The sequence below is a fragment of the Microtus oregoni genome, unplaced genomic scaffold (assembly GCF_018167655.1).
Source record: "Microtus oregoni isolate MIOR12 unplaced genomic scaffold, Mior012 000000F_ref0000247, whole genome shotgun sequence".
In the NCBI taxonomy this organism is placed as follows: Eukaryota; Metazoa; Chordata; class Mammalia; order Rodentia; family Cricetidae; genus Microtus; species Microtus oregoni.
The window spans coordinates 92,853,507-92,881,101 of record NW_024543059.1 but is presented as its reverse complement, the minus strand read 5'-3'; the positions used below and the strand labels follow the sequence as shown (position 1 = coordinate 92,881,101).

The following is a 27,595-nucleotide window of genomic DNA, read 5'->3' as shown; positions in this document are numbered from 1 at the left end:
CCCAAAGAGAAGGAGGAGGGACAAAGCAGCGGTCCCGCCCCACTCTGCACCAATCCCAGTTCGGCATTCTTCTTCCTCTCTTGTGTAGCCAGAGCTACAGATCCTGACCCGGAAGGCAAGAAAGTCACACCCTCTCCGAGAGAGGAGGGATTAAGATCCTCAGCAGCCTCTGCCCCAAGATTCTGTCCTGTGCACCCTAAAAGCAAAATCTGTTCTCTTGCCCCAAACCCTCTTAACAACTACCGCCATCGCCACTTGCTGGATGCTCCGGAAACTGGCACTTTCCCTGGAGACTGGCCAGATAGTTAAAGAACAAGGATGTTCTTCCTTTGCTTGGCAGAGCTCAGTTTTCATACTCAGACTGTGGGAATCTGTCATTCTGGTAGGCTCGACTCTCAGTTTAAGTACAAAAAGACGCGCCCCCAATTTGAAACCTTAATCTAGCACTATCCTTGAAGAAAGGGCTCTGCCAGTTGGTTGCACAGCTACCAATTGTTCACACAGACTCCAGTGACAGAAACAGTTGGTGACCTGGAAACAACCCCAGGGCAGGGACAAACAGAAGAGTAAACGGTCTCTGTATTTTCCTTTAGGAGATTTGGGAACCCAGTCCTTCTGGTCATCAATCATAAATTAATCAGTGTTTTGGCAGTGTTTATGAATTTAATTTCAAGAACACAGAGAGTCAGAAATCTGAGGGGAGTCACAGCCATGTTTGCAGTCAGATATCAGAACCAGCACAGTGCAAAGAAGCAAAGAGCTCACAGGTCAGGGGTGATGGAGTGGGAGAGCATGTGTTCCAAGAAGCTTGCTGTCAAGGGACAACAGGATGCTGTCCACACACGAGCCTGGAACACTCTCACAGGACACTAGAAGTCCAAAGCTAGACCCTCATCTGTGTGGATCCCTGATTCTGGACCTTGCCCAGGCTCCTGACACATGAGTGTCTGGATATGACAGGGTAGCTCAAATGGCCTGGGGTAAGTAAGCATCCTGCGGTAACCTTCATAAGGACAATGTCCTACCAACAGCAGGGTCCCACCTGTCTGCTTTTTCACTTGATGGAGAGAGACTCTTTCAAAATCAAGAGGCTTGCAATTTTAGTGGACCAGAGGGTGACATCACCTTGTTTACAGAACTTGTTGGAAACAGTGAAAAACAAATGACGGAAGTGGAGACTAAAATGGGTTTGCAAGTCAAAGGACAAGGCCTGTGCTCTGCACAAAGTGCATTTTGGGATTAAGTCACCCTTTACTAGATCCAGGATCTGAAGCCAACATTTCCACAAAGGTTTGCCCTCAGAGGGTGGATTGGCAGTGAGGGTGTAGGGGACAGGCAGAGGCTGGCTTCAGTCTGTGAAATGAGGGAAGCCACACGCTTCGCAGGTCTCAGTGAGGGTGCAGGCTCAGAGACCACGTCCCTGGAGCTGGCAATGCCTGTGGCAAATGCTGCTTTAACGTTAGAACACGTCCATCTGCCCACTTCAGGTTCCTGAAATGACCAAGCTCAGAAAATAACCTGAGGCCTTAAGGACAATGTCCAGTCAAGATTGCTCAGGAGACAATCTGATATGGGACAGAAGAAAAACAAAAATTAAAGGACTATTTTATTGCCACTAATTTCATGAACTTTTGGTTCTATTTTGACTCTTTAAAACTTTTCTTAAGGTATAAATATTATCTCAAATTTATAAGATTAACAAGGAAAGAAGATGGGCAGCTACTGAGGAGGACTCCACCATTGACCACCACAGCCCTTGTATGCACACATGCATACACACATACACGCATGCACACACACATACACACACGCATACACACACACACATACACATGCACACACACAGTGAAGTGAGTGATTTGGCTAGCACATTGTCATTTTGATGCAAGCTAGATTCATGAGAAAAGGACTCTCAATTCAGAGAATGCCTTCATGAGATTTGCCTATTGGCAAGTCTGCAATGCATTTGCTTGATTAATAATTGGTGCGGGTGTGCCCAACTTACTGTGGTTGGTACCACCTCCTGGGAAGATGGTCCTAGATGATATAAGAAAGCAAGATGAACAATCCATGAGAGGCAAGCCAGTAAGCACTACTCCTCCACAGCTACTGCTCCAGTTGCTATGGCCAGGTTTCTGTCTTGAGTTCCTGCCCTGATGCCCTGAGCCGTAGTATGGAAGTATAAGCCAAATAAGCCCTTCTCCACAACCAAGATGCTTTTGGTCATGGTGGTTTATCATGGAACTATAAACTAAGTAAAACAATGAGTGGACTGAAACAGCCTTGTGCTTTTGATTCACAATTCCCTAGTAATTAGTGATGCTGAACAAATTTTACATGCTTACTGGCTATTCATCTATAATATCTTGATAAATGTCTACTCAGGTCTATTGTCCACATTTAAATCCAATGATTTTCTAATGTTGTAACTGTTTGTGAATAACATTTTTGAGACACATTAATTTTCCTGTGCTTTATTGTTTTTGTTGTTCTTAGGGTTTTGTTGTTTGGTTGGTTGGTTAGTTGGTTGGTTGATTAGTTGGTTGTATTTCAGAAGGGGTCTCTCTACATAGCAACGGCTGTACTGGGACTCATTAAATAGTCTATGGTGATATTTTGTTTGTGATTTAACAGATAAAACTTGCCTGAAAATCAGAGTACAGAGCTAAACCACTACTTAGCCATAGAGGCCAAGCAGTGGTGGCATAAACCTTTTATCCCACCACTCAGAAAACAGAGGCAGACAGATCTCTGGGAGTTTAAGGCCACCTTAGGATACACTAGATTGATCCAAGCTCAAACAGAAACAGAGCCAGACCGTGGTGGCCCATACCATCAATCCCAGAACCAGGAAGGTGAAGACAGGAAGGGATATGGCTGGGTGGAGAGAGGATTATAAGGTGGGAGGACATAAGAGCTCAGGGAATTCATTCTGAGGATTCATAGAGACAGGATTGCTCCTTTGGTCAGAGGATTTAGTAGAGGTAAGAACTAGTGGCTGGCTGTTCTGCTTCTCTGATCTTTCTGACCTCTATAACTGACTCTGGGTTTTTATGATTAAGACCAATTAGTACTCGTCCTACAGTATGTTGATTCTGTGAGACAATGGTCTGTACCCTGTCACCTGTATTTTAATAAAATGCTCATTGGCCAGTAGCCAGGCAGGAAGTAGAGGTGGGGTGACCAGCAGGAAGTAGAGGTGGATCAACCAGAAGAGGAGAATTCTGGGAAGAGGAAAGATTCGTCTGCAGTTGTCACCCAGACATAGAGGACACGGATGAGAATGCCTCGCTGATGAAAGGTACCAAGCCATGTGGCTAACACAGACAAGAATTACGGGCTAATAGAAGTTATAAGAGTTAATAAGTAGCCTAAGCTACTAGGCCAACCAGATTTTAATTAATGTAGGCCTCTGTGGGTTTCTTTGAGACTGAACAGCTGTGGGACCAGGCAAGAGAGAAACTCCTATCAACATGTTGACAGAGTTTTCTGTCCCTCCCTGTCCCACAGTTGTTCAGTCCCAAAGAAATACACACAGGTTTATATTAATTATAAACTATTTTGGCCTATTGTTGCAGATTATTACTAACTACCTCTTACAACTCAGTTTAACTTATAATTCTTACGATGTTTAGCCTTGTGGCTTGGTACCTTTTCTCAGTAAGGCATTCTCACCTTGCTTCCTCTTCCTCTGGGTAAGGACTGTGTCTCTGCCTTTCCTGTTCCCAGAATTCTCCTAGTCTAGTTGCCCCATCTATTCTTCCTACCTGTCTACTGGCTAATCAGTGTCGTATTAAACCAACACTAGTGACAGATCTTGACAGTGTACAAAGCATTATACCACAGCAGTAGACCAGGCTGGCCTCAAACTCACAGAGACCCTCCTGCCTCGGCCTCTGGAGCACCAGGATTGAAGACTTGCACCTCCCTGGACAAGGCTTTATTGTTGCTTCTCCATTCTGACTGCAGAGGGAAGAGCTACACAGGAAAGACCATGGCCTGCAAGGCCTCAGTACTGGCTCCACCTGGGGAGCCTTTGCCAGCCGCTATTCCAGACCCATGGACACTGTAGTACAGTGCAGTCACTTTATTCTCCCCACTGCCCTTATCAAAGCCACTCCTGGCCTCATTCCATCCTCTGCCACCTTTCTTCTTTGTCTCTTAGTTACAATTTAACGTTGGCTACCAGATTCACGAACATTTCACTTCTATCAACTTTTATCTTCCGACCTTTATCTTTTAACTTCTCTTTTTTTAAATATGTATTTATTTATTATGTATACAATATTCTGTCTGTATGTATGCCTGCAGGCCAGAAGAGGGCACCAGACCTCATTACAGATGGTTGTGAGCCACCATGTGGCTGCTGGGAATTGAACTCAGGACCTTTGGAAGAGCAGGCAATGCTCTTAACCTCTGAGCCATCTCTCCAGCCCCCTGACCTTTATCTTTTGATTCCTCATTTCTTCCTGCAATCCTGTACTTGCTGTTTTTTTAACTGCAGCAGGCAGTGAGTATGAAGACACCACCCATCAGGGCCCTCATCCAGAGGTGCTGCCTGGTACAGGGAGGTCATGGGCACTGCCTGACAAAGGCCAGGATCTATGATGCAGCCACTGGCATAGGAACCTGCTCAGTATGTGCTCCTGCAGTGTGCCCAAGTCCTTCATGGGTGACTTGATACAAAATGCCCACAGCTTTGTGACCATCTGCTGTGGCTCTGGGGCCCAGCACCCTAGTCTGGCCCCTCCCCAGCCATGCTCCTCCTCAGGCAGCTGCAGCCTCTTATTGAGCTGCTGGGCTGAGAGTTCTGACTCGGACTCCAGCACCACTGCAGGGACGTGCTGCTGTGAGCCTCTGTATAAGATGATTTCCAGAGCTCTAAGCCCTGCCGCTGGTTGCATGGACTGGCCAGACTTCTCTGGGGATGATCCATTCATATTCCACATTTCCCAAACATCAATCACCTGACGAGCCCTGCCAGTCACACCAAAGATAGAACAGTCCAAAGAAAGAAACCTCTTCTGTGAGAATCCAGGAGAAGGAACATAGGGACGTGGACCAGGGACATCAGTGATCTTAAATGGCCCACAGTTCCTGCATCCCATCACCCAGGCCATCCTGTGGAGAACAAAATGAAGCCCACCCCAACAGTCAGTCCTGGGAATCACGGCCAATGACACAGAACAAACGTGGTTCAGACTGGACTGGGGCTCAGGCAGGGCTCAGTTGCTCACTCTGAGGACCAGGGCCAGCACACAGGCAGGTCTGGTTTCTCAGGCCGCACTGTGGGTTCTGGAGTCAGATAAATTCCTCTAAGTAGAGGGCTGTCATGATACAGGACATACAAGGAATAAAAGGTGAAAATGATGATGAAATAGAGAACCCAAGGACCAGAGAAAATAAAATCTAGGATGAGGGAAGGTGGGGGAAGAAGACATGGAGTAAAGGTAAATGGAAAGGAGGGGAAACCGGTCTGGGGACAAGGACCAGGCTGTCCCTAAGGGCCAGAACCAGCAGGGTGACTATGAATATGGTTCCAGGCTTTCCAGTCCTGTTTTGGGTTCTAAAGGTTGTCTTGGGCTGGAGAGATGGCTCAGAGGTTAAGAGCATTGCTTGCTCTTCCTAAAGGTCCTGAGTTCAATTCCCAGCAACCACATGGTGGCTCACAACCATCTGTAATGGGGTCTGGTGCCGTCTTCTGGCCTGCAGGCATACACACAGACAGAATATTGTATACATAATAAATAAATAAATATTTAAAAAACCCCACAAAAGATAAAAAAAATGTATAAAGGTTGTCTTTGCAAAGATTGGTCTAGGAAGGAAGCAGTTGCTCTTTCTCTGTGTGAGCAGCACACAGAGGCTAAGGGCTTCCCTCCTCCTCACACAGCTGGACAGGAACAGTCTATACCCCTGTCTACAAGGGAGGGCTCAGATCTTCCATCCTGGCTCTCTCAGTTCACTCTCTAAGAAGGAAATTTCTTCTCCCTCTTGCCTGTATTTCCATGGAGGAGGGACCAAGCAGGGCAAAGGCATCAGTAACAGGCCAGCATACTTTGGAAGAGAGCAAAGACCTCACCCGGATACTTAATGAGGATAGGGATAGGTGAACCAGCACAGAGATAACGGAGTGGCCTTGGTCATTCTTCTGATGCAGAAGATCTAAACTTTGAACCCTGGTGGAGGAATGTATAGCCATTGTTCCACCCTATTGTCGCCAGCCCCGCTAGTGAAGACCCTACAGAAAGACACTGTGATGTGCGCCATCTTTCCAGCTGAGTGCCCAGATAAGCTGGAATAGATCATAGCTCCTGGGCTACCTGTCTCCAAGAGGCCTGGAACTGCAGCCTCCCACACTGTCCTCCTGCACTGTGCAGACAGTTTGTACAGTGCGTACAGATTGCTCACATAATCACTATGTGAGCAGCCTGGATCAGTGTGATGAGAAGAAGGGGCTGAGAAAGTACCTCATCCTCGGGATGCCAGCTGCATAAATAAGGAACAAGGAAGAAACAGGATGTAGTGACTGTCATTTGCTGCAGGACCCAGCACCACTGGAGGCTGCATTCACCCTCCATACCTGTCCAATGACACTGGCATTGCTGTCCCCGATATAGGTTGCTTCAATGACCAACTTCTTTTAGTAGATGGAAGACTTGAACACAAGCCCAGCCTTCGATAAAGGCCAACAGTTCTCCATTTCCATTCCAAGGAAGGCATCGTCCAAAAGGGGAAGGGAAAGACTATTCAGAGTGAAGGAGGGTCAGTGAGAGACTGCTTCAAAATGGGCATGAAGTCCTTTGCGTTTGGGAATGTGTCCAGGCACTCAAATACACAGTGCTGGTCAAAGGTATTACAGGTGAGGAAATCCACATAGTTCCTCTGCAAAAAGCTGAGGGTGCAGGGGCTGAAAATTGGGAAACATGGAAACCTCCTCAGCCTCACCTCTCTCACCTTTCCCTCATCCCCTGCAAACCACTGGTTTGTAGAACGTTGTCTTCTCAGGGATGCTCTCTAAGGACTCTGGCTTCCATTTCTTCTGTAGCACAGTGTCTTTATCCTCAGACAGGTATCTCAGAGGGGGACTCCCACACAGCCGGGGCTCCCCCCCACCCCGGATTAAGCACAAACCGCACACAAACACCTGTTTTCACAGCGAGATTCTTTATTAAGCAGGGAAGAAAAGTTAAGGTGGCTGCTTTTTGACTCTGACAGAGAAACAGTAGTAAATGATCTTGCAGGTGTAATTTTAACAGAGGAGGTCTGTGTTAGAATGGGCTAGGCTGCGGTTGTATATTTTAATGGCATGGTAATCAGGTGAATGAAAAGGGAGGGGTTGATTGCTGGATGTTGGTAATCAGCCTCAGGAATGGGTCTGGCCCAAGAAAATGTCCAAATAAGGAAACAGACCTTGATGTGATCTATGGTTTACAAGAGAGAAGGAAGGGAAAGGGCAAAGCTTGCTAGCACCTTGTTTGCCAACCTGGGCCTGCTATACCCTTCAGTGGTGTCGGGGCATGTACTTACAGCATCCCCATGATCAGGCTGCGGTTAGGTAGCAGCCCAACAGGCTACAACTATACAACTCTGCTCTTCCAACCTCCCCAGTCTCTAGTCCCCCATCCTCACCCCCAGTCTCTACCATTGTTGTCAGAACCACTGTGCATCAGACCCAAGATGCCTGTGGGCACCTGTCTCTGAACTTACAGTAGGCAGAAGCAAATAAGCAAACAACTGAAAATACCCAGAAAAGAGTCAGTATTCTGCCTACTGGGGTGTGGGGTGAGGGTTTGCTTTGGTACAGTTTCCAAAGAGATGACATGAATTTAAGAGGACAAAGGAAACAGGAAGAGGATCAAAGGCCTTTGGCCTACTGAGTTGTCTATTGGGAAAATCTGTTTATCTCTGCAGGTATCAAGAACACAGCTCAGAGAGGCCACTTGGGAAAAGAGTGTCCCTCCCAGCCCCCATTTCCTAGTCTCATAGTGTGAGGGTCTATCCTGCTGAAGCAGCAACACTTTAAGCCAACTGCAGGACAAGGTTTATGGCAGAACCAGCAGCTGGAACTGGAGCAGTCTGAGCTCTGTCTGTACTGTCAGGGGCTGGAGCCCCACTGTGGAGAGTCTGGACTGGATCTTAACACTTAGGAGCCATGACTGGGCGTTTTCACTTGGCAGTGGTGGGGTTCCTTTGTCGGCAGTTTCAACGCCAGACAGTGAGTCACACTGAGAGGCTCTTGGGGCGAACTGGTCTTAGCTTGGGCTTGTCCTTCTAGCTCCTCTAACTTAAATTAATCCCTTTATATTAATCTACGTTTTGTTATATATTGTTACCTCTCTTTCAACTTGCACCTCCTGCTTCCTCTCCACCTTTCTTTCTCCCAGAGTCCTCTCTGTCCCTGGAATTCCCACCTAACCTTTTCCAGTCTTGCTATTGGCCATTCAGTTCTTTATTAAACCAATCACAGTGACACATCTTCACACAGCATTCAACCAATTAGACTCATTTGTTCTTTTTGTCATTAGGTTTTATTGTTAGGAACAGACACGTTTGGGGGATTGTTGCTTAGAGAGGAAGTTGGGCAGCTTCTCTGCAGTCCCCATGGGAATTCTATGGAAACGTGAACCAAAATTCAAGTTGAAGTTTATCCTACAGGTGAAATGGAGTCTGAAGTCACAATGGCTGTATTTAGGCCAAGTGCTTTTGTCCACTCTTCATTGCCATGTGACCCAGCAATGCCAGTTCTGGGTATGTAGCTTGTATTTCAAAGGCACCAACAGCCCCACCTTTAAAATGGTTGACCTTTAACAATAGAGAAATTGCAGGCTTTAGAACAGCTGGTACAGGAGCAACTAGATTCTCAGCATATTGAAGAATCAACCAGGCCTGTAATTCTCATGTATTTATTGTTAAAAAGAAATCTAGAAAATGAAGAATGGTAACATATCTAAGAGCCGTCAAAAAGGTGTGTCAGCCAATGGGCTCTCTACAGTCTGGAATGCCTTTGCTTTCTCTTATTGCCTAAAGGATGGCCTCTTACAGCTAGTGATTTAAAAGATTGTTTCTTCACTGTACATTTACTAGAGAAAGAGAGAAAAATTGCAAATCAGAAAAACATGTGAGTCAGTGGCGTAACTCAGTCAAGTTGGATGGAGGGCAATGCTGTAAGTCTCTGTGCAATTGGAACCTTCAGCTTACCTCTGCATGATCCAGAAAGTCCCCTTTCTTTCTCTCCAGATCCTATCCATTCAGAGAATCTCTAAGAAACAAAAGGTGCCACAAGGCCCAGTTCCATATTCTTGGCATCTACGGCAGCTCCTCCCCTGAAGTTGCCAGCAGCCCAAGTCCCTGCCTAAGCATTCAGCTTTTCCCCATACTTGGGTACAAACTCAGCATGGGCCAGACACAGCATCACCTCTCACCTACATGATATAGGAGCTCCCTGCTTTAGTTCAGGAGTGAGACTTCTCCAGCCTCAATCTCTGGTACTGAAGAACTCACCCGAGGTTCCTTTGCTCAATTAAATCTGTTCTTTTACTTTTTCAGTTCTGCTTGATCTGGCTTACTGTGTTCTTACTGCAGAGAAACTATTATTGCACTTGCAGAAACGCTAATAGTCTCTGCCAAGTTTTAAGGTAGAGAACCTGTATCCTAGATGAGGGAGTAAATTCACCTTCTGTGTTGGAATTTTTCAAGCCCTGAGAGATTGACTGGTGCCAAGTCCCAAGTGAGCACTATCTTCTCTACAAAATCAAATGCTAAGCTTTTCTAGGAACACCACAACGGACATAATGGGAAATGGTATCTTGAAATGTATGTAGCATCTGCATAAAATTAACTATCACACTATGTGGAACGTAACCTAGAATGGAATCACAATTACAACATCCCTAAGGAAATAATGTAAAACTTTAAGACAATTCTGAAGCCATTTCTGAACCCTCTCAGTACTTCCCCTCCTCCCTTGGGAACCAAGGATATAACAGCTAAACATGCATGTACTGAGATTTTGGAAACTTTCCATCTCCCTGAATAGGGGCAAGATAACCATTAAGTGTTGACTCAGTTACTGATGTTTTGACTTAGTCCCTGGGAAGAGGCAAAGTGACCCTCAGAAGTTTCCCTTTACCTCATCTGATCTGGCAACCACTCTCCAGGCAATTATTGGTAATAGCCCTTTTGAATAAGCCAATCGTAATAGTTAAAGAACAACACCCAGACACCCCATTTTTCTGTGGTTTTTCCCTTTAAAAGTAGACTGTACTAGCCATTCAGGGTCTTTCCTAGCCTCCCAAATGCTGGAAGACCCTGACTGACAGAACTAATAAAATCCTCATGCTTTTACATCAGCTGTGGTGGTGAGAGACATTCTCTGGGAGACGACTCCTCCTTGGTGTTTAGACTCTAGGGTCCAACAACAAGTGTGGACTGCATTGGATCCATCGTTCAAAAATCTCCAGAAATGACTAAGCAACAGGTATAAAATTAATAAGCACTTTTATTCAGGGAGATTCACAGACTTTGGTTCCTCAGGTAGGATCTTCTTTGAGCAATAATTTACCAAGAGGACAGGCAAACATTCCAAAGCATTATGAAATGATGAGAGTGAGCTGGGCGTGGTGATGCACACCTTTGATCCCAGTATTTGGGAGGCAGAGGTGGGTGGATCTGAGTTCAAGGCTAGCCTGGTCTACAAAGTGAGTTCCAGGACACAGTAAAACAAACAAGAAAGAAAGAAAGAAAGAAAGAAAGAAAGAAAGAAAGAAAGGAGGGAGGGAAGAAAGGAAGGAAGGAAGGAAGGAAGGAAGGAAGGAAGAAAACTGCTGTGCTGGCCACCAGGTGCCTATGTAATTGAGACAGAGGTGAACATCATTTACTGTTGTCACCAACAGATTAAATGATTCTGCTAGAAGAGCAAAAAATAATCTCTTATAAAGGACTACACTAATCTTACCTTGAAGTAGTGCCCCACACTACAAAAAAAGAAGAAAATGACCATGAGCCCCTTGATATGGGTGCTGGGAACTGAACTCGGGTCCTCTGGAAGAGTATGTGCTTTGAACTTGCCCAAAATTTTAAAAATTCCGTGTGCCTGTCTGAGGGTATATGTATGTGACTGCAGGAAGACATGAGAGGGCATTGCATCTTTCAGGGCTGGGGTTGAAACACCTGTGAGGCATTCAACCTAGGTGCTGGGAACCAAACTTGGGTCATCTGCAAGAGCAGTCTGTGCTCTTAACTGCAGAGCAATTCCTCCAGACCTTCATGATGGAGCCCACTCCAATAATCAGTTAGGATATGGGGGGGGGGCATTAAGGCTAAGGAAATGTCAGATGAAAGAAACTGAGACAGAAAACACAGGGTAGATTCGGGAGTTCTGTTGGTAAAATACCAACCAGTCCAGAGTTTACTTCAGAGCCTGCTTACACGCAAAGGCAGCACAGAGCACCGCAGAGACAGTCAGTCAGTATCCAATCACAAGACAATTCCTGTCCTTGGACAAGAATTTCTCCTTCTATCTGGATGTGCCCTCAGCTGGCATTCACCAGCCCGTGTCTTAGTAGATAATGTGTTCTTTCTCAATGGCAAAATGCTCTTTCCCGTGGGCTCAATCAGAACTTTCTCACAGTCCTCAAGGATGCAGGAGGAGCAGGCAAGCTTAAGTCACAATTGACTCCAGATGGAAGCTGAGTCACATACGGGCTCCTACACCTTGATGATTTATTTTTACTGCTGTTAGGGATTGAACTCAGGGCCCTGCACATGCTAGGAATGTGCTCTACCACTAAAGCACAGAGCAAGGCTTTCTGTGTGAGAGATTATGAAATTTGCAAATCAAGGTAAACTTTCTTCCTTCTTTGCAATGTGGGAGCCTTTATTCCTCCTGCTCGCCTGGTTGCTGTGCCATAACTTTGAGCGCTGTGTTGAACAGAAACCATGAGAGTTATCATTGTTTATCTTGGTTATGAGCTTTGGGGTAGGGGCTGGAGAGATGGCATAGTGGTTAAGAGCAGTGGTTGCTCTTGCCAGAAGACCCAGGGTTGATTTCTAGTACCCTCATGGTGGCTCACAACTGCCCACAACTCCGTTCCAGGGTATCTAGTGCCCTCTCTTGACCTTCTTGGGTACCAAGAACAGGGTGGGCACAGATGCCTGTGCAGGTTAAACACCACATGTATAATCTTTGAGGGAAAAAAGTTACAGTATTTTTGTTTTTTTGGTTTTTGAGACAGGGTTTCTCTGTAGCTTTGGTTACTGTCCTGGAGCTAGCTCTTGTAGACCAGGCTGGCCTCGAACTCACAGGGATCCGCATACCTCTTTCTCCCGAGTGCTGGAATTAAAGGCGTGCGCCACCACCGCCTAGCAAGTTCCAGTTTTTACAGCTAATTATGATGGAGGGTTCTTACATATGCTTTTATTATGTTGACATATCTAGTTGACTTGTGAGTATTAAAAACTCAAAACCTTGTCATCTAGTTTTTGAGTATTTGAATCATGAGAGTTGTTGACTTTCACCTTACTATGTAGTTTGAAACCTGGGACCTCAGGGTCTGAAAGAATGGGACAGACTACAGTCCACTGCTGCAGACAGCCTTCCTTCAAGGTCACTGTGCTTTTATCTCACTTGAAACAAAGACAGCGATGATCCAGGTGAGGTTCTTTGAGTTCAGAAGAACATGATAAAAAGTGTAAATAAAAGCCAATAATCACATAGTAAATATTAACAGAGCAGCCGTTTCCCAGGATGTCCTCAGGACGCACCAGTTTAAATACCATTGCCTGGCACAGTCTATACATTATATCTGAGAAAGAACAAAAGCAAGGCAGAGCCCATATGCAGATTCAGGGAAGACACTGGGGACAGCACTCAGCAATCCTTTTACCAGACTGTGTTCTATAGCTATGTTCCCACATCCAACATACAATGAACACATCTTGTACATGCATTGTAAGTGTTTAACACAGGAGGCACGATCACATGCAAGAACAATCCAGGGAACACAATGCACCCAAAGTAAAGGCTCTGACTTTTTCCCTGGAGCCTCTCTCATAGCTCCCCAAGGCATTGTTCTCCACTCCTCTGTCTTTTGACCATGTTCCAACAAGAGTGGCTGAATTTTACAAGATGCTACTTCTATATCTATAGAAGGACATAGGATTTCTATCTTGCATTCTGTTACCATAACGTGTCCATTTGGTTTGCATTTGTTGAACCATCTTTGCCAAGGACCACGATAGACATCTCTCCAAAGAAGATGCAGATGGTAACAGGCACGAGGGGAAGGCAATCAAGAGCACAGTGAAGTATCATCTCACACCTCACACAGCCGCTATCCCCACAGAACAAGCAGAGAAACTGGAATGCCCGCATACTGTTGGCAGGAATAGAAAATGGTGTAAGAGTAAGGGGGGAGTTAAAAAAGACCCTACCTCATGATCCCAACACTCCCACATCCAGGGATATGGCCATTCTTCTGTTTATTGCAGCACAACCAACCACAGCCCAAGCAACAAGCGACCCAAGTGCTCATCAGTGGGTTAATGGATAAAGAAAACGTGTTACATTTACTTAGCAGGGTGAACGCCGCTCAGGGTGAACATGCTGTACGAATCTGCTCTAGGACATCACGCTTACAGTTAACAGAACTAAACCGTGCACTTAAAGACTTATTTAAAGCTTTAAGCTGGCCATGGTGGTACACTGTGGAATTCTAACAGAAGGGGGAGACTCGGAGTCCAACCTGGGCTACTTGCAGAGACCCTGTCTCAAACACAAAGACAGTAAGCGTTAGTATATCACTATTTTTTTTAAGTTTACATGTGAAAATCAACTATAACCTGTCACAAAATTTCATAGTAAAGGAATGGACTTAGGATCTGGATTTGCATGCTACGTGACTTAGTTATTTTATACTGGATTCCTAGGGCTTTTCTTCATGAAATTGTTCTGTTAATTCTCTGTACTTTTCTTTCACTCTTAAATCTTTTTCTTTTTCTTTTTTTTTTTTGTTTTTTTTTTTTGTTTTTTTTTTTTTTTGGTTAGAGAGTCACCTGTAAAGCTCAGGCCTGACTTTATTTTATTGTATTTTAAAATGTTATGACAGAAGCTGGAGAGATGGACTAGGGGTTAAGAGCACTGTGATCCCACCTACCTATCACCAGCAGTCTGGAACTGTTCTAATAGGGCCAAGAAAAGTTTCCCTTGAGCCAACATGAAAAGGATTTCATGAACCTCCAAAGTATTGATCTGTAGGTTAGTACTGGTCAGCTCAAAGGATACATATTTTCTCCAAAGCACTGAGCTATTATATTGCATATACTTTTTTTTTTTTCCTGTATGGCAGGTCAGTGGGTTTTTGATCCTACTGCACGTACTGACTTTGTGGGAGCCTAGGCAGTTTGGATGCTCACCTTATGAGACCTGGATAGAGGTGGGCAGTCCTTGGGCTTCCCACAAGTCAGGGAACCCTGATTGCTCCTCGAGCAGATGAGGGAGGGGGACTTGATCGGGGGAGGGGGAGGGAAATGGGAAGCGGTTGCAGGGACGAGGCAGAAATCCTTAATAAATAAATAAATTTAAAAATTGCATATACTTTTTAAAGACTTATTTATTGCTTTACAGCTATGTATGTGTGTACCACATATGTGCAGGTGCCGATGGCAGCCAGAAGGGGGTATTGGTCAGGAGGTTGTGAGTTACCTGATGTAGATGCTTGAAACTGAACCCAGGTTCTCAGTAAGAGAATTAAGTGTTCTTCATTGCTGAGTCATCTTTCTAGCTGTCTTTGAGTTTCTATTGCTGTGAAGAGATGCCATGACCATGGCAACTCTTAGAAAAGAAAATATTTAATGCGAGTGGCTTACAGTTCAGAGGGGCCGTCCATTACCATCATGGTGGGACGTGATTGCATACGGGCAGACATGCTGATGGAGAAGGAGCTGAGAGTCCTACATCTTGCAGGCAGCAGGAAGTGGTCTCAAACACTGAACATGCTTGAGCATATATGAGACCTCAAGGCCCGCCTCCTCCAAGGCCATACCTACTCCAACAAAGCCATGCCTCCTGATAGAGCCACGCCCTTTGGAGGCCATTTTCTTCAAACCACCACCCAGCCTTCCATGGAAATCTTAGAATGAGGTTCCTAGGGATGTTTCAGAAGATGCTGAGTCACAGCTTCCTCCCCCCATAAAGATTAACACGAATTCAAGGCTCTTTCCTAACTATTAGGTCTTGTCTTCATTCCACTCTGAAGCCCTCTAAAGTCTAAAGCATTACTTCTCCTAGCTTTCCTCTTCTGTGTCTGACCCCATGGACCCTCCACCTGTCACTTAAGAGACTGTCACACTGCCCTGCATTTCTCCCAGGTCACTCCGAAGTTCTGCTGCTGCTGACTGCTGACTTAGTGACCTTCACCTGACCCTGGCAACAAAAATCTCACAGCTGCTTCTTTCAAATAACTTCGGAAGGAAAGTTCCCTTTAAGAGGCCCCTTGGGTACTTACCTTCTCTCACATCATCCATTCCAATCTCCAGTCTCACAAAACTTTAGGCTCCTCCTGAGGTCATTACAAGCCTATAAGCAAGGCCAATCAATTTTAATTTATATTGGGGCTACTCTGGTTGTCACAGCTGTTTGCTTTCCTTGGGGCTATCTGGACCTGTTTAGCAGGAACCATTTAATTCTATTCAATAATGTCTGTCTTGCACTGAGGTATTAAATAATCAAAAATTAAAAATTTTAAGAAACAACAAGACAAAACAAAAGCCCAACCCCTGAGCTTTGTCCATCTTGAGACACAAAGTGACAGACTCTTATGACAACGAAGATATTCACTCTTCAGGGGTCCTCTGTGCTCCCTTAGCTGCCATGGGAGATGAGGCCGACCTCTTTTTCTGCACACTAACTTACTCTGATTCCAACCAGTCCTTAGAATGTTCTAGATAATTAAACTATCATCTACCAAGAAATCAGGCTTATGTAAGGATAACCAGAAACCTCCAAAAATGAGGCAAGCACAGTTAATTTGGGAGAAGTCCAGGGAGGAATAATGGGTTCTTTTCTATAAAGGTCGACTTCCATAGTGGGACTGGAACAAAATACATACAGCAAAACTTTGCAGAAGGTAGATCTCTGAGTTGAGGGTACCCAAGACTACATAATGAGTTCCTGCCTAGCCAATGCTACATAATGAAGCCTCAAAAAACAAACATCAAATAATCAGAAACATTGGGAAACATGAAGAAACAGTTCTACCTTTGATAATGGGTAGGAAGCAGAAGCTGAGGAAGGACAGCAATCACTTAAAAACTGCTGTGAACCAACATGCAGGACGCTTTCTTCTATAAATTGCCTTGGTAATGATGTGTTTCCACACAATAGAAAAGTGGCTAAGACAAGTCCAGACTTTAAGATTATAGGACCAGGTATGGTACCACATATCCGTTTTTTTTTTTTCCATTGGGTGGCACACATCTTTAATTTCAGCACTCAGGAGGCAGAGGCAAGCAGATTCTGTGAGTCTGAGGTCAGCCTGGTCTACAGAGTGAGTTCCAGAAAAGACAGGACTATGTAGAGAGACCCTCTCCCTATCTAAAAACAAAATAAGAAACAACAAACAAACAAAAAAAAACCCACAACCAAGCAAACAACATCCTGATTATAGCTTAACTCACAAATAGGCTGAGAAGGATAGCGGTAAAATGACTTCAAGGAGCATTGTTACCTCTGGCAGTGAGGGCCAGAAAAAATTCTCAGTCTCTTAGAATATGAGATATTTTTATCATATTGCATTGCCACGATACAGTCTTAAAAGTAGTAAAAATTTTAGGTATAGTCACCTGTCACCTAGCACATTTGGTTAAAGATGGACCCTATATATTTAGGAAGTCCCATAGAATTCCAGTGGAGTTAAAGTTATTATTTGATGACTGTGCAGGAGTCCAAAAGCCATAGCAAAATGCAAGTGACTAAGTGATCCCTGCTGTACAAAAGGAGAGCCCACTTCCCCCACCTCCAGACATAGTCTTTGTACACATACAAAAACTGGTGTTGGGAACAGTATACCCAGCTATGAACAACAGTGATAGACACCTCAGGCATCTCTTTCTTGATGGCAATTGCTGGAAGCTGACCCTGAGCTCCTCACGCGCTGGTCCTATGCACCTTTCGAACTTTCAGGAAGTGTTAGGTCTGTAACTATAATCAGGTGGTCACATGCTGAGAGACACGTGACTCGTTTTAATCCTTGAATAATATAAGCAGACATCCTGACCATGTATGAACCTTCAATTTTGCATTTTCCAACTTTTTTTGGATCAGATTTTTCTGATAGAAATAATCTCTCAGTTCACATGTACTTCTGAACAGAGACGTCTCTCTGCCAAGTGGAGAAACATCACCTCCGGACAACCGTCCTCAGCAGAACCTGCAGGAATCTGCCTTGTTTGACCACAGGGATGAGGTGCCTAATCAACACTCCCGGGTTGGGGACTCCCTGTGACCTGACCCTGCCACACACCCAGGGCAGCAGGACGTGAGCGATTCTGCCTACGCTCTGCTTCAACGCCCTGGGCTGGAGGATGGGGGTGGGACTTCGGGCGGAATCACAGATGATTTCCTGGCTTTGGGGGGTGGAGCTCATTAACTATGCTTCCGTAGGGGAAGGCGAAGAGGCCTAGAGCTGGGGGCAAAACCTGTTGGGGAAGGGCCACACCGGGCACCAGCCCCGCCTAGCTATCATAGAGGAGAGTAAAGTCAAAGGTGCTCATCCCGGAGACCAGTGGACTCAATCCCTGACACCAACAGCACCAGCACCATGCCGATGACACTGGGTTACTGGGACATCCGTGGGGTGAGCGCCCACCTGACGGTGGAAACAATCGCCGCGGGGCTAGAATGAGGGAAGCGGTGAGGGGGCGGATCCTAGAGGAATTCCTTTGCTTGTCTGGCTCAGAATCCTGCACACGTGCTTGCTGGTGCGTGCGCCTGTGTGTACTCACTTGGCGGGAGGTGAAGTCACATAGAAATCCCCAGACCCCATTCCTGACCTATCTCTACAGCTGGCTCATGCTATTCGCCTGCTCCTGGAATACACAGACACAAGCTATGAGGAGAAGAGATACGTCATGGGCGGCGGTAATGCCATCTTCTGGTCAAACTTCTTCCTTACCCCTGTCTATTGGTGCTTAGCAGCCCTTTTCTGACCTACATTACATGACAGGGCTCCTCCAGGTGGACTTAGAATCTTCCTCTTCCAGAAACCTCCAGAGGGTGGGCTTGATCTTAATACTGAATCCTGGTAATGGAGGGTGGGTCCCCACTGCAGTTGAAATTAGATCACATTCCCCATGAAGACTTGCCTGAACCGTTTGTAAGTTTTAGAGATGTAGGACCCACAGCCCCAAGCACTTGTCATCCCTGGTACCTTATGTTGTGAGATTCAGTGTGTGGGTTGCAATTCCCTGCTTTAGGAGGTTGGGTTCCTGGAATAGGCTTGTTGGACACTAGGCTGATTTCTTTTTATGTAACCTTATCAACCACAGCTCCTGACTATGATAGAAGCCAATGGCTGAGTGAGAAGTTCAAGCTGGGCCTGGACTTTCCCAATGTAGGTGCAGGGAAGGGAGGTTTGGGGAAGGCATGGCGTCCTCACCTCATCTCCTTGACTGGCTGAGGGGGTTTGGGGTCAGAGCTTCTGCTCTCCTGCTCCCATTCCTGGTGGTTGCACAGGGTGATGGGCTGTGTCCCAGCTCTTCCATTCAGTGTGCACTGTGTTCATGGAGGACTTCCCATGCTAGCCTCGCTGAATGCCAGGCCACATGGCCACATGTCTGTCCTAACCCAGGGAAGTGAGGCTGGGACCTTATATCCCATCTGACTGTCCCTGCTTGTCTTTCCAGCTGCCCTACTTAATTGACGGGCCCCACAAGATCACCCAGAGCAATGCCATCCTGCGCTACATTGCCCGCAAGCACAACCTGTGTGAGTGGGGCTGGCTGCAGGGTGGGGCATGGGGGACAATCTCCTTGTCTGGACTGGTGAGGGATGCTGATGGTGAATGTCCTTTGTGTGCTGCAGGTGGAGAGACAGAGGAAGAAAAGATTCGTGTGGACATTTTGGAGAACCAGGTTATGGATGTCACCAATCACCTTGCCAGAATCTGTTACAGCCCAGACTTTGTGAGTCTCATCCTGCTCCCGTGCTGGGTTGGACCAGGCAGTGTTTGGGTCAGGAGTCAGCTCTTTCCGATTCCCATCTGCACAGGTCTTATTTACCTTCTGATTTCCTTAGCCACTTATTCTCCAGGATGTGTTCTGTGTTATCACCAGCAGTCCCCAGTACACTGAAATATCAAATGAACACTCTTACTTAGGCCCTACCTGTCTTAGTCCAGACTTCCCAGAGCAGACATTAAGTTTCTCAATAATAGATCTTCTGGGCTGGAAAGATGGCTCAGTGGTTAAGAGCATTGCCTGCTCTTCCAAAGGTCCTGAGTTCAATTCCCAGCAACCACATGGTGGCTCACAACCATCTGTAATGAGGTCTGGTGCCCTCTTCTGGCCTGCAGCATACACACAGAAGGAATATTGTATGCATAATAAATAAATAAATATTAAAAAAAATATATCTTCTGTACCCCCATAATAGGTTTCCCTGCCAACACAGTAAACCAGATCAAGCTGAATTGAAAAAGTCCTAGAATAGGTTTATTTGAGCAAAGCAACTCCTGGGTGGACTCTCCACTCCCAGAGATTGAGGCCAAAGGAGTCATGTGCCAAAAAGAAAGCAGGGAGATTACATAGATTGTAGGTGCGGGGTGATGATGTCTCCACTATAAGCTGTGCTTGTGCCCAGATATGGTCAAGAGCTGAATGCTTAGACAGGGACTTGGGCTGCTGGCAGAAACAGGAGAGGAAGCTGCAATGCTCACCAGAAATGCAGATGGAACTGGGCTTTTTGGTACCTTTTTCTTATTTTTTTTATTTTTTTTAAATATTTATTTATTTATTATGTATACAATGTTCTGTCTGTGTGTATTCCTGAAGGCCAGAAGAAGGCACCAGACCTCATTACAGATGGTTGTGAGCCACCATGTGGTTGCTGGGAATTGAACTCAGGACCTTTGGAAGAGCAGGCAATGCTCTTAACCACTGAGCCATCTCTCCAGCCCTGGTACCTTTTTTTTAGTTCCGAGTCTCTGGGCAGGGCTTGGAGAGAGAGAGACAGGACTGGGGCTTTCTGGATCATGCAGGGGCAAACTGGAGGGTCCACCGAAACCCTAGATAGTGACGTCATGTTTCCCAAGTGTTCTCCACCTGTGCCCTCTGCTTAGGCCCTCACCAGGTAGTTCATATCATTGCTGTCCATTAAATACAAGTACACTCAATGGATCAGAAAAAGAAGTCCAGGATGAAGACTCACAGGGAACCCAGGAAGTGCCTGAAGGTCTTTCTCTCCTTTCCTTCAGCCTCAAATCCTCCTCAGTTTATGGGGCAAACTCAAGTATATTTCATTCTTCTGGAACCTATGATATGGAACTCCCATCTTCTCTGCCTACTTTCAGTTCTTGCTTCTTTGGTGCTGCCTCTCATCAGCCCCAGAGTCTGACAGTGCTCTGGGCACTCATGGGTTTAGACATCAGGAATGATGATTTCCCATTGTGGACAGTTGTCCTTTTCTTCTCTGGCTTTTCCATTGCATTTGTAGGGTGGCATGAGCTACCATGGAATCCGGTAAATAAGTGTTGATATGTGGAATCAAAGCCTGGGGCCATCTTAGTGGAGATGGCTTCCTACCCCGTGTAGGACCATGCCTGGTACTGCTGACCTGGTCGCTCTGTCAGGGAACTCTGTGGTGATAGCTGTTTCTGCTTCAGGAGAAACTGAAAGGAGAATACCTGGAGCAGCTCCCTGGGATGATGAAGCTCTTCTCACAATTCCTGGGGAAGCAGACATGGTTTGTCGGTGAAAAGGTAAAAGAGAAGAAGCTGGGGGTTGTCATTTTTCCAGGGGCACAGAATTTCATGCCCCCTCATTCTTGGCCTTTTGCAGATAACTTTTGTGGATTTCCTTGCTTATGATATCCTGGACCTAAACCGTATATTCGAACCTAAGTGTCTGGACGCATTCCCAAACCTGAAGGACTTCATGGCCCGCTTTGAGGTGATGCCCTTATCCTCCTTCCTCTTGGCTGTCAACTTTTCCCTAATGTTTTCTTGGTCTTGGAGATGAAGTGAAGAGCAGGTAGCATGAGTTGAGCGCTCTCTTTCTCCCAGAATCTGTGCTCAGCACCTGGTCTCTGTTGTCAAAGTTCATCTTTACAGCCTTCCACAAGGGTGGGGAAGTCATCTGTCCCACAGCTCAGATAAGGAAATGTGAAACTCTGGAGGGTTACCTACCCACTCAAGATTTCTGCAGCAGTAGAACTGGGCTGCAGTTGCTGTTGGCTCCTGCTCCTCAGGGCAGCGGGTAGCTGCTGCAGACTGGGTTACGTGAGGTACCAGGATGTAAAGGATACTTGTGCTTGGTCTGCTGAATGCTTTGCCGAACCTTTGTGAGGCTCCTGTTAGAGAATTGAATCCTGAGGTGTGTGTCATGGGCTCTCCTCCCTCAGGCCTTTCATTTTTTCCTTTTGAGTGTCCAGCTGTTCCTTTTTTTTAATTATTATTTTAATTATAGTAGCATGCTGGGTCTGACCATCCTACACAAAGGCAAGATGGTGATCCCAGCTGTTCCTTTTGTGAGATTCGCCACTTTATTTTTCTGTTTCCTGATTTTTGTATGAGGCATAAGTTATGCCCAGAATTAAAGGAAAAGGTGGTTCTTAGACCCTCCTGGGGACCATGTGTATTAGATAATATCAGGCAAACCAGACTGGGATGTGTGTGTGTGTGTGGTACCACCAGGGTGCTGGGGAGTCCTGTTTCGCTGGAGACTACTTGTTTGATATCTATGCCATCTTCTGTATTAGAAATTGGGGGTTGGAGACCTAGGTCCAATGGGCTTTTCAGTCTGGAACTCATTTTCCTGTCTCATTCCTTACCAAGTGATGTGATTTCTCAGCCAGTTCTTGTCATTTGGTCTGAACTGCGTGAGTAGGAGAGGAAGAGGCTGGGGAGTGTTGAAGGCTGCAGCTTTAGGCTCAGTGTGAACTTGGTCTCTTGATCATAGGCAGCTCCGGACATCTGAACTCTTTAGAGATTTTCTGGAGGCTCGCTCTCTTGGTAGAAGACAAATAGCACATGTAACTGTCATTGACCCTGGTCCCTCTATCACGACTGGAGACAGGATTGGTTGAGGCTCAATACAAGGTGCAAAAAGTTGACCTTCTCCTTAGGGAATGATTAGGGCAAGCCTGGCTTTACTTTTCTGGTCTACTATAATCTATAAACTTTGACCCCGGTTTTACCAAGTCACTAGATAAGATAGGGGTTATCTGCCAGCCATTCCCCTTTCCATCCAGATTCCTATTCAGGAAATATAGAGTTTATGTGTGCAAGGAGCAGGTCTGTATAGATGGTGTGATAAGGCCTGTTAGGGAGGGCAGGAAGGGAGTGCCAGGAGAGAGTACAGCATTGGAGAGACAGAGGCCAGGCTGATCCCAAATGTGTGCTAATGACTAGCAGTATGAGCAAGAGGAAGTTGATTGCCCTCTCTGGCCCTGAGCAAACCTAAATCTTGGTTTTCTTTTTTTTTTCTAACTCTCAGGGACTGAAGAAGATTTCTGCCTACATGAAGAGTAGCAGCTTCATTTCAAGACCTCTGTTTTCAAGATGGGCCACGTGGGGGAATAAGTAGAGCCTTAACAGGGCAAGAGGTGGGATGAGGGACCTGGGGCTCTGGCAACTTTGAGCTTCCTGTAGCCCTGGCACTTCCTTCTTCTTTCTGTCCCCTTACTGACCCCAGAGTGTTTTGGGTCTTCTTTTCTTTCACCCAGTCTTGGCCCTTTCAAGCCCTTTAAAGCCTTAAGTTTCCTTCAGCAAAGTGCCCTTCTAGTGTGGCTGTCTGCACCCACTTGACCGACAGTCTTACCTGTCAGTTGCTGTGATGTCATGAAAAGTTGGGACTCAGAGCTCAGCCTGGGCCTTCTAGCGAGCTACTAATCTAGAGATGCTGATGTATGAGGTCTCTCTGGACTATGTCAGGTACCACTGTTAGCCCTGGACTACCCTAGCCCTCGGTTGCACTGCCTGCTATCTCTGCTGCCTCCAAAGACTGCCTCTTGACCTGGCAGAGTTTTGCAAGGATTCTGGTTGGATAAGCAGGGGTTGGACTTCCTGAGGCCATCTGATAGCCTCTCACCAGGCAGCTGCAGGAGGCTCTGTGGAGCTCAAAGGGAGCCTTTGGGGGTTTGGGATCGCCTATGCTCTAGCACTGCTCGGCTTTATACGGGTCTCAGGGGTGAGGACCCAGGCCTGGGGAGTCTCCAGGAGGAAGCCGGAATCCTCTCTGCCCCGCATTAGTATGGAACAGTAATATCCATGTGTCACCAGGACCCTGTCTCCTCTGTCCCTGATGCCTCTGGAGTTTCCTGTCTCTGTCACCAGGGATGGGGACCAACCTGATTAATCCCCTATCTCTGTGAGCCGCTGTGAAATAAATTTCTTCATGCTTTCATAATTTCAGGTGTCTTTTCATACCATTTATATCAGCATTCTTTGGATAGGCATAGAATTGTAGCATGAACATTTCATTTCAGATATGCCCCAGCCAGCCTCCCCCAGAAATGAGTGTTTCTGCTAAGAAGAATCCAGTCTTTCTGACCAGGAGTCATTTGTACATGCTCTACTTCAACACTCCAGATGACCTCCTTTGGCTTGAGATCTCCAAGTCAGAGCGTTTGAAGGGATCCATACCCCGCCTGGTTCTTCTTCCCCCACTTTTGCAAACTTCCCTAGCTCAGGCTTCTCCTGCTCAGATCTAAAATGAAGTTTCTCTGGGCTGACAATGCTGTCTCCAAGAGCCAAAAGCTGCTGAACAAAACTCACACCAGTCATGAGCAACCCTCTTTTTGAGTTGCGGGTCAGGGCTGTCCGAGAGTCTGTCAGAACATTACAGGCTATAACACTGGCATTGGTTGCCCTCTCCTATTGCTGAACATGCTACATACTTCAGACACAGGGCCCAGAGGCTCCTCAGATGGATCTGACATGAAACCCTCCCTCTGAGAATTCCCTTTCATCTTGGAAGAAGGTACCATGTAAGCTACCAAAAGAGGCAGGCAACAGTAGCCCTCAGCTGTGATGCCTGTGAACCATAGCAATGGCCGCCATGTTGTGGCAACCCTTACGGTGCAGTAGTGGTATACATACCTTGATGGTAACCAACAGTTTTCTCATTGGACTTAAGGCCTGCTCAACAAGAGGAAAAACATCCCTGGAATAGGAAACCTAGTCTGTTGCCCGTGACTAGGGAAGTCATAGCCCCAAAGTGAGCATCCAGTCACTTAGCCTGTAGAACCATGACAAAGCATTAGTTAGTGGAACAGCGACTAACCTGCAAGATTCTAGACTAACCTGCAAGATTCTAGCGTATTCCCTGCAGAGTGGTTCACATACAATGGGTGGCAACAGTTGGTGAATTTGTGCAATAATTGGAACATTTGGAGACGCGGCGGAGCGGCGGCGGCGGCCAGACGCGGCGGAGCGGCGGCGGCGGCCAGACGCGGCGGAGCGGCGGCGGCGGCCAGACGCGGCGGAGCGGCGGCGGCGGCCAGACGCGGCGGAGCGGCGGCGGCGGCCAGACGCGGCGGAGCGGCGGCGGCGGCCAGACGCGGCGGAGCGGCGGCGGCGGCCAGACGCGGCGGAGCGGCGGCGGCGGCCAGACGCGGCGGAGCGGCGGCGGCCAGACGCGGCGGAGCAACACCGCATACAGGAAGAGGCTTTCGGGGACCTGCGCAGAGACAGACCCAAGCGGCGGGAACAGGCGTGCAATAAGGAGAGCAGATCGCCCTACTACAATCGAATCAAAGAGGACCCATTGGATAGGATCAATAGGAGGAGATGGGCAGGCGCCAAGGCAAGAATTCTCCCAATAATCCGAAAAACAACATGAAAACATCAGAACCCAATGATCTTACAACAGAAGTATTTGAACAACCTAACACAGAAGAAATGGAAAAAATCGACTTTATGAAGATAATAGAGTCCCTTAAACAACATGTAAAAAATGCCCTTATAGAAATGGATGAGAAGTATAACAAAAAGTTTGAAGAAATGAGTAAATACGTACATGATACCCTGGGAAACCAAGAAAAAACCATCAAACAGGTAATGGAAACAGTTCAAGAATTGAAAACTGAAATGAAGGCAAAGAAGATAATACAAACTGAGGACCAGCAGGATATGGAAAATCTAGGCCAACGAGCAGAGTCTACAGAAACAAGCATAATCAATAGAATACAAGAGCTAGAAGAAAGACTCTCAGATGCTGAGGACACCATAGAGAAAATAAACGAACAGATCAAAGAAAACAGCAAAGCCAACAAATTCTCAACACAAAACATTCAGGAACTATGGGACACAATAAAAAAACCAAACCTAAGAATAATAGGAATAGAAGAAGGAGAAGAGTCACAGCTCAAAGGCCCAGAAAATATTTTCAACAAAATTATGGAAGAAAACTTTCCCAACTTAAAGAAAGATATTCACTTAAATATTCAAGAAGCATACAGAACACCAAACAGACTGGATCAAAGAAAAACATCTCCTCGCCATATAATAATCAAAACACAAAATATACAGGTTAAAGAAAAAATATTAAGAGCTGCAAAAGAAAAAGGGCAAGTAACTTATAAAGGTAAACCGATCAGACTTACACCTGACTTCTCGATGGAAACTATGAAAGCCAGAAGGTCCTGGATAGAGGTTCTGCAGAAGCTAAGAGACCATGGATGCAAACCCAAACTACTATACCCAGCCAAGCTATCATTCATTATCAATGGAGAAAACAAAACATTCCAGGATAAGAACAAATTTAAACAATACGTAGCCACAAATCCAGCCCTACAGAAAGTAATAGAAGGAAAATCGCAACCCAAGGAATCCAACACTGCCAACACTGCCTACAATAACCCAGGCATCTAATGACCCTTCACGAGCACATCTCAAAGAAGGGAGACAATCTCTACTACCAAAAGCAATAAGAATAACCGGAGTAAACAACCACTGGTCATTAATATCACTTAATATTAATGGGCTCAATTCACCTATAAAAAGGCACAGGCTAAAAGATTGGATACGAAAACAGGATCCAACATTCTGCTGTTTGCAAGAAACACATCTCAACCACAAAGACAGGCACCTACTCAGAGTAAAGGGTTGGGAAAAGGTGTTTCAAGCAAATGGTCCTAAGAAAAAAGCAGGTGTGGCCATACTAATTTCTAACAAAACTGACTTCAAACTAAAATCAATCAGAAGAGACCGAGACGGTCACTTTATACTCATAACAGGAACAATTCATCAGGAGGAGGTCTCAATCCTGAATATATACGCCCCCAATATAAAAGCACCTACTTATGTAAAAGAAATATTACTAGAACTCAAGGCAGACATCAAACCACACACACTAGTAGTAGGAGACTTCAACACACCTCTCTCTCCAAGGGACAGGTCAATCAGACAGAAACCTAATAGAGAATTAAGAGAATTATTGGAGGTAATGAAGCAAATGGACTTAACAGACATCTATAGAACATTCCACCCAAATAGGAAAGAATATACCTTCTTCTCTGCAGCTCATGGAACCTTCTCAAAAATTGACCACATACTCGGAAACAAAGGAAACCTCCACAGATACAAAAAAATATCAGTGTCCACCTGTGTCTTATCAGATCATCACGGATTAAAATTAGAAGGCAACAACCACGCTGCCCCCAAAAAACCGACAAACTCATGGAAACTGAACAGTCAACTACTGAACCACACCTGGGTCAAGGAAGAAATCAAGAAAGAAATTAAAGTCTTCCTTGAATTTAATGAAAATAAAGGGACAACATACTCAAACCTATGGGACACAATGAAAGCAGTGCTAAGAGGAAAGTTCATAGCACTAAGTGCCCACTTAAAGAAAACGGAGAATGCATACATTGGGGACTTAACAACACACCTGAAAGCTCTAGAAAAAAAAGAAGCAGACGCGCCCAGGAGAAGTAGAAGACTGGAAATAATAAAACTGAGGGCTGAAATCAACAAAATAGAAACACAGAAAACAGTCCAAAGAATCAATGAAACAAAAAGCTGGTTCTTGGAGAAAATCAACAAGATCGACAAACCCCTATCCAAACTAATTAAACGACAGAGAGAGAACACGCAAATAAATAAGATCAGAAATGAAAAGGGGGACATAACCACAGACACAGAGGAAATTCAGAGAATCATTAGATCTTACTACAAAAGCCTGTATGCCACAAAACTGGAAAATACAAAAGAAATGGACATTTTTTTAAATAAGTACCACATACCAAAGCTAAACCAAGACCAGGTGAATGATCTAAATAGACCGGTTTCTCGCGAAGAATTAGAAATGGTTATCAAAAATCTCCCTTCGAAAAAAAGCCCAGGACCAGATGGTTTCAATGCAGAATTCTACCAGA

At 45.7% G+C, this 27,595-nt stretch overlaps 1 protein-coding gene across 1 annotated transcript; it reads left to right on the top strand.

Moving 5' to 3' along the window:
- The first annotated feature begins 17,651 nt into the window (after nucleotides 1–17,651).
- Nucleotides 17,652–23,622, top strand: LOC121440061 (glutathione S-transferase Mu 4-like). The gene is made up of 8 exons (XM_041640789.1): nucleotides 17,652–17,855; nucleotides 18,064–18,139; nucleotides 18,547–18,611; nucleotides 18,904–18,985; nucleotides 19,082–19,182; nucleotides 20,880–20,975; nucleotides 21,055–21,165; nucleotides 22,711–23,622. Exons 1-8 carry the CDS (start codon nucleotides 17,820–17,822, stop codon nucleotides 22,798–22,800), a joined length of 657 nt encoding a protein of 218 aa, XP_041496723.1. The 5' UTR covers nucleotides 17,652–17,819; the 3' UTR covers nucleotides 22,801–23,622.
- Nucleotides 23,623–27,595: the final 3,973 nt, after the last annotated feature.